The sequence below is a fragment of the Lipotes vexillifer genome, unplaced genomic scaffold, assembly GCF_000442215.2.
Source record: "Lipotes vexillifer unplaced genomic scaffold, Lipotes_vexillifer_v1.1 scaffold1267, whole genome shotgun sequence".
NCBI lineage: Eukaryota > Metazoa > Chordata > Mammalia > Artiodactyla > Lipotidae > Lipotes > Lipotes vexillifer.
In genome coordinates, this window is record NW_006790372.1 from 1193985 (window position 1) to 1200228 (window position 6244).

At 38.9% G+C, this 6244-nt stretch overlaps 1 protein-coding gene across 1 annotated transcript; it reads left to right on the forward strand.

Moving 5' to 3' along the window:
* Positions 1 to 250: 250 nt before the first annotated feature.
* On the forward strand, positions 251 to 4380 carry NXT2 (nuclear transport factor 2 like export factor 2). Its single transcript, XM_007463671.1, has 4 exons — positions 251 to 265; positions 1235 to 1321; positions 2914 to 3058; positions 4202 to 4380. The coding sequence occupies exons 1-4, from the start codon at positions 251 to 253 to the stop codon at positions 4378 to 4380; spliced, it is 426 nt and encodes a 141-aa protein (XP_007463733.1).
* Positions 4381 to 6244: the final 1864 nt, after the last annotated feature.

Sequence of the window (6244 nt, forward strand, 5' to 3'; positions counted from 1 at the left end):
GTGAATACATAAGGCGGATGGGAGGGTACGGTCGGAACTGAAGAGAATTGAACTTAAGGTTGGTACATCGGGGTGCTTTTAACAGCGGACCGAGTTGCTTCCGGGAGAGAATGGGCGGGCAGAGAATTCTGTGGGTTTGGCGGGTTTCTCGGTCTTCCTAAGTATTTGATCATCCCGCAGGCAAGGAAGCAGGACACGACGGGACTCAGCGAATCCTTCACCGTCGGAACGGGCTACTGGCAGCAGCCCGATGGCCAAGCCCATGGTGAGTGCCCCGGCCGCGGCAGGGTGCCCGGGCGCGGGCGGCTGAGGGGAGGGGTTCTGGGGCGGGCTGGCTGCTTGTCACGTGGTCAAGCGGCGAATCAGGGTCCGGCCCGCCAGGCGCCGGGGGCGGGGCCCGCCCTCTGCAGCCCCCACTATACCCCCGACCGCCCACCTCCAGGGCCGTGCAGTCGCTTTTCCGATCCTGGAAAGGACCCTGAGATGGGAAATAGCGAGAGTCCGGAATGTTGGGGTCTGTTGCTTATGGCTTGTAATCTTTTCTCGATCTAAATAACTTTCAGCTGACTGAGACAGAAACGAAACTAGTTCTTAATTCAGATAATAGGCTGGACTGGTAAATGGCTGGGGAAGAAAGTACTTAATCTTCCTGAAGGAGAAAACCGCAACAGCATTTATTTGCTTCGGTTTTAAAATCCTTTACAAACGCCGGTGAATTTTTACGTAATGTGAGGACGTTTCCTAGGTACCTAGCTTTTCAAACAAGTTCATTGAACTTATTCCATTTTTTTTTCCCCACTCAACTACTTTTGAATAACTTCTCGCTTGTCTCCTAACTTATTCAATGGCAATCCGCGCCCGCCCCGTCTCTCTTTTTTCTTTTTTTTTTAAGGTGCAGACCGCATAATTTTTATTAAGGTAAATGTTTTGTAAAATACTGGGAGCCTAAAGTACCAGTTGCCAAGCAAAGATTATAAATTTATATTTAAAGTAAGAAAAAAAGTGAAATTGACTAATCGAGGATGAATATTTCCTAAAGATACATTCTTAAAAATAATGAAAATTGGAAACTTGAGCCCTAACGTTAAAAATGTCCAAATTTATGTGGAAAAATGTGGACTGTGTATGGAGCTACAAAGTGATTGAAATAAATCATCAGCTTTTGTTGGTGATTTTGTGTTTGTGAGGGGTTGGAGGGGTGGTAATGTACACTTTAATGAAATTTTTCTTGTAGGATTTTAAAATTTATGTAGATCAGGCATGCAGAGCTGCTGAGGAATTTGTCAGTATTTACTATGAGACAATGGACAAGAGAAGACAGGTGAGTGTTATAGACTACTACTCTTTATTAAATACCAGTTCTTTCTTCTTTTTTTTTAAAAATCTGATCCAGCCATTCATCTGACTTGCATAAGTGATAGCTGTGTTCTTTAAAAGCACATTGCTTAAGGAAGGGTTGGTATGGCATTATGGAAGTGTGGACTCTGGAATCATACCCCAGCTTTGTGTTTGCCAAGCTCTGTGACCCTGGGCAAGTTGCTAACCTCTCTTAACCTCATTTTATTGTTAGGGTGGTAAATGGGAATTAACTTAACTACTGCACTTACCATGGGACCCAATGTATATTTACTTAAATATGTTACATTTTGTTTCTTCCATTGTATAACCAATATGGTTAAAATAGTATTCATGCTAGTGAAGGGGGTCTGCATTATAGGGACTGTTCCCTGATTTGCCCCTTTAAATTCATATATTAATTGATAATTTTCAATTAAAGCTCACAGCTGTAGCTGGCACTCACAAACAGAATCTGCATGGCTTGGATACTTTTAGTCTTCAGCAGAGCAAGTTCTGAGTTCATCAGCTTTTTTCATTGTGATTTATCCCTGAGCCATATCTTCTAAGTAACTATTTCAGTATGTGCTGGAGAGTCTTGCCTAGGTCTCTTATCGGAATAGGACTATGTTTTGGAGAACTTTGTCTATGCTGTAGGTACAGAAGTTAGTATCTCTAAAAACTATTTTGTTAAGGCAGAAGATTAAAAAGTTCTTGATACTGACGTTTGATGACAAGGGACAGGGGCAAGCGACGTAACAATGGACGCTTATTGTGCCTTGGTGCCTTCAAAGACAAAGTAGCCCAAAAAAAAAGGAAACATAGTTCATTTCCAGAGTCCAGATGTGTGTTGGCCCTTTAATCAAAGTTAAATTTTAGAGCTAAGCAAATGTGTCCTGTGACACACTAAATTCCTGTGACTGACTCCTGGGACGAAAAAGTTAACTCTTGAATTCTGCCTTATTTGAGCTTTAACTTACTTGACTTATCAAAGACTCTGCTTTAGCAAGTACTCCTGATTCTTTTGAACTAAATATGCTATTTCCATAGTGGTAAAAGGAACGAATGCTTCCTAACACATACAACATGAAATGGTTCAAACATTAAATAACTCACATGTATATAAACACTAGGATTGACGTGTACAGGTAGGGCCTGATTGACAAATTTGTTAATTCACAGAATTAGAAAAGGGAGGGAGATTAAAACTGGTTCGGGGCCGCATGGGCTTGAAACCTGTGATCATTTAATTTATTTTAATACAGAGAGCAAAACTTGAAAAAAAAAACTCTTCCAGTTTGATACACAATTTTCTCAGTGTGGCTAAAGTGAAATATGAAAAAAAAGTATTTAGCTAGCTGCCTAGTTTATTAAAAGCAGGATAATGTCTATTTAAAGCCAACATTATAAGGCACATACCTTGTTGACACTGTCTTCCCATGAGAGGGGGCAAGGGAAGGAGAGATGGAGGAAGAACAATACAAATGTTTAGATACTACCTGTAACCTTTCACTCCATTTCTATAAGATACCCAGAAACAAAAAACTTTCCCTTTTTTTCTTTTTTCTTTCTTTTTAGGCACTAACCAGGCTGTATCTGGACAAGGCCACTTTAGTATGGAATGGAAATGTTGTAACAGGGCTGGAAGCCCTAACTAAGTTTTTTGACACGTTGCCTTCTAGTGAGTTTCAGGTCAATATGCTGGATTGCCAGCCAGTTCATGGTAAGATCATGGTCTTTTAAGATACTTCCTTTGTTTTCCTTTAGTGAGCAGTGAATTTTAACACCAAAAGCAGCTAGAGACTTTCAGTGGTAGAAATAATTACTTTTTTGAGCAAATTAAATATGAAGAATTTGGCTGTCAAATCAAACTTTTGGTCTCTCCCTTTAGATGTATCTCTCTCCAGAGGACCACTAGTAGGTTTTGGTGGATTGAGTGATTATGGCTTAGTAAAAGTCATGTGACAAATTGAGCCTTAATATGATTTTTGTTAATGGAGAGGAATGACTATTTTCCCTAAATAGATTGATGCCTTCTGTACCTTGAAATGTCTCCAGAGAAAGATTATACCTTATCTCTGATTAATGTGTTTTATTATCTTACAACCTATTAAAATTTCACAGAAATTGACTCTGTTATGTGAAAGGATGACTTTTGGCAAGACAGAATTTGATTCAAGGTAGTAGATTGATGCAGTTTATAAGGTTAACCTCTAGGTGGGGTCCTAAGCATCTTAAGTAGTAGTTGAATGTGATTTTTTTTTTCCTTTATGGTTCTTGAAAAGAAAGCTTAAGAAGCAAAATACGACAAAACTCTTTTAGAAACCCAATGAAATATTAATAAATACAGCAACCAAAGGGTCCTATTCTAGATAGAAGCTTTTTATTTTTAAACTTTAGAGCACCCAAAATCTTTCTGGCCTGAAAATAATGTTAATATCTTTGAAATGATTATTGAGTTTTCTGGCTTTGGGTGCACATGCTCAAGATAATGTGCAAAGTAAAGAAAGTTTATGAAACTTTTTTTAGTGTTAAATTTTAGGCAGGGGCTTCCCTGGTGGCGCAGTGCTTGAGAGTCCGCCTGCTGATGCAGGAGACGCGGGTTCGTGCCCCGTTTCGGGAGGATCCCACATGCCGCGGAGCGGCTGGGCCCGTGAGCCATGGCCGCTGGGCCTGCGCGTCCGGAGCCTGTGCTCCGCAAATGGGAGAGGCCACGACAGTGAGAGGCCCGCATAACGCAAGAAAAAAAAAAAAAAAAAAAAGGAAAAAAAAGGAAAAAAAAATTTTAGGCAGTGTAGTTTAAACCTAGAAATCTGCTTACTTTGAGAGAGAATCCAACCTCTTCTCTTTGTTTGTGTGGGTGAAGAGCAAGCTACTCAGTCCCAGGCTACAGTTCTTGTGGTGACCAGTGGAACCGTGAAGTTTGATGGAAACAGACAACACTACTTCAACCAGAACTTCCTGCTGACTGCTCAGTCTACTCCTGATATCGTGTGGAAGATTGCAAGCGACTGCTTCCGTTTTCAAGATTGGGGAAGTAGTTAAAGGGGGCAAAAGTCCATTCTCTTTTGGTCCATTAGTTCCAGCAGTAGAAACTTAGAAGTAGTAGTTCATTGCATTGTGGAAACGTTAAAAATTAGTATGTGCTGAAATTGAATTTCTTTAATATTTTTTACTCCTAGCAGCACCTTTTCTAGCAGCTGCCAGTTTAGATCATTGCCCTTAAGAGCTTTAATGTTAGTTTTCTACATGCCTTATATATGTTTCACTAATGACATTCTTACAGTAACATTAAACCCGTGGTCTCTGTACTAATATACTCACTGTGAGCCCAGTGTATTGCAAAAATGAAATCCTTTTATAGTACTGTCTATGGGATATCAGCACAATGTAACTCTCTGGGAGGAGAGAGTGGAGTGTTTTTTTTTGTTTGTTATTAGGCTAATTTTGTAGTACAACATGTACCTATTTTTGGTAAACACTGGTAATGCAGTTTAAATATGAGGCTTTTTCAAATCGGTTCAATGAACACATTACTAATTTAGGTTTACATAAGTACTCTGACATACTAGAATGGCATGTAGAGATGTTTAGTAGTCTTTTTATGTTAAGTAATGTAGGTGTTTTTTTTTTATGTTGGCATGTTTTCTTAAGTGAATTAATCTACTAGAGAGGTGTAAAATGTTCTCGATTGATACCTGAGTGTTAGATACACTCAGTGGCTTAAAAGCAAAACTTCTTAAGAAAGCTTTTTCTTGGCAGCTCCAGGTCTATAACTTTAGATAGTGAATCGTAGTAGTACTAAGAGCTTTAATGGGAGAATGAGAAGTGTAGAGATCCGAGGTTGGGCAAAAGCAAGGCGGGGTGGCCAAATGGTACACTTTTGGTACTTCTTTCTACCTCCTAAAAATGTAGCCTAATTTTAGGATTTAAGTCATTAATAAGTATCCTAACCAAATGGTCATGAAGGCCACTTTTGTTCTAAGAATTATTTTTAAAGGTTTTTCCAGTTCGCCTCATACTTATCACTAGTATATGTCTCAGTTTATTCAAGAACTTATGGGGGTAAAATGTCAGCAATAAGCCTGACCCTCCAACAGGGTCTGACAGGAAAGTTGGAAACAAAGCCATCACTCCCTCTTTGGGACCCTTAACTTCTAAGTCTTCCATGTGAACTTCAGGCCAAAAGTCTCCTATGTACTACCCAGCCCCAAAGTGAGTGATTTGTTCTCTGTGTTTACACTGTCAACTGCATGGTCTTTTTACTACTTAAAGTTAAAATTATTTAATCTCATGATTTATTCTTCCATATGGCATTGAGCAAATAGATCTGTTAAACATGATAAAACATGTTCCTGTTATGTGGCTAACACTTTGTCTTTTTAGAGAAAACAGAACAGCAGATCTTCATAAGCCCATAAACTTCAAAAGAACCAGTTGATTCATTTTATGTCTCAACATCTAGAGAGAAAGAAATCTAGCTTTGGTTTTTGGTTAAGCTTTAAATGTTTCTCCATTCTTGAATTTATTGTTTTCATGTTTTTACACTAGGTGTGCCAGCTTTGTTTCTACCTTGCAACTCAAAGTTAATGTTCCTTGTCATTTAATTTGAAAATTGGTGATTCATTTACTCGTCGCAAACTACACATTACATTTCTGATATATTAGCAAAATAGAATTAAGTAGAAGGGGATGGAACTCAAATTTAGACCACACCTTCCTACCTTCTTGTAGTACTGGCTAAACTTTACACATTATATTCTACTCAAAGTAAGTTTATTCTAATTTTGGATTGGCTTTTTAAAACCACAGCTTTAGCAGCAACAATCATCAGATTGCCCAAATATTGCCCTTTCCCTTAAGAGGAAGAGTTTCAAGTAAAAGCTGCGTATAACAAGCAATAACTGAA

Excerpts from the sequence above, each read along its gene's own strand:
- NXT2 (XM_007463671.1), top strand. Across the intron at positions 1,322-2,913 it reads CAATGGACAAGAGAAGACAG|GCACTAACCAGGCTGTATCT; the intron begins GTGAGTGTTATA and ends CTTTCTTTTTAG. Across the intron at positions 3,059-4,201 it reads GGATTGCCAGCCAGTTCATG|AGCAAGCTACTCAGTCCCAG; the intron begins GTAAGATCATGG and ends GTGTGGGTGAAG.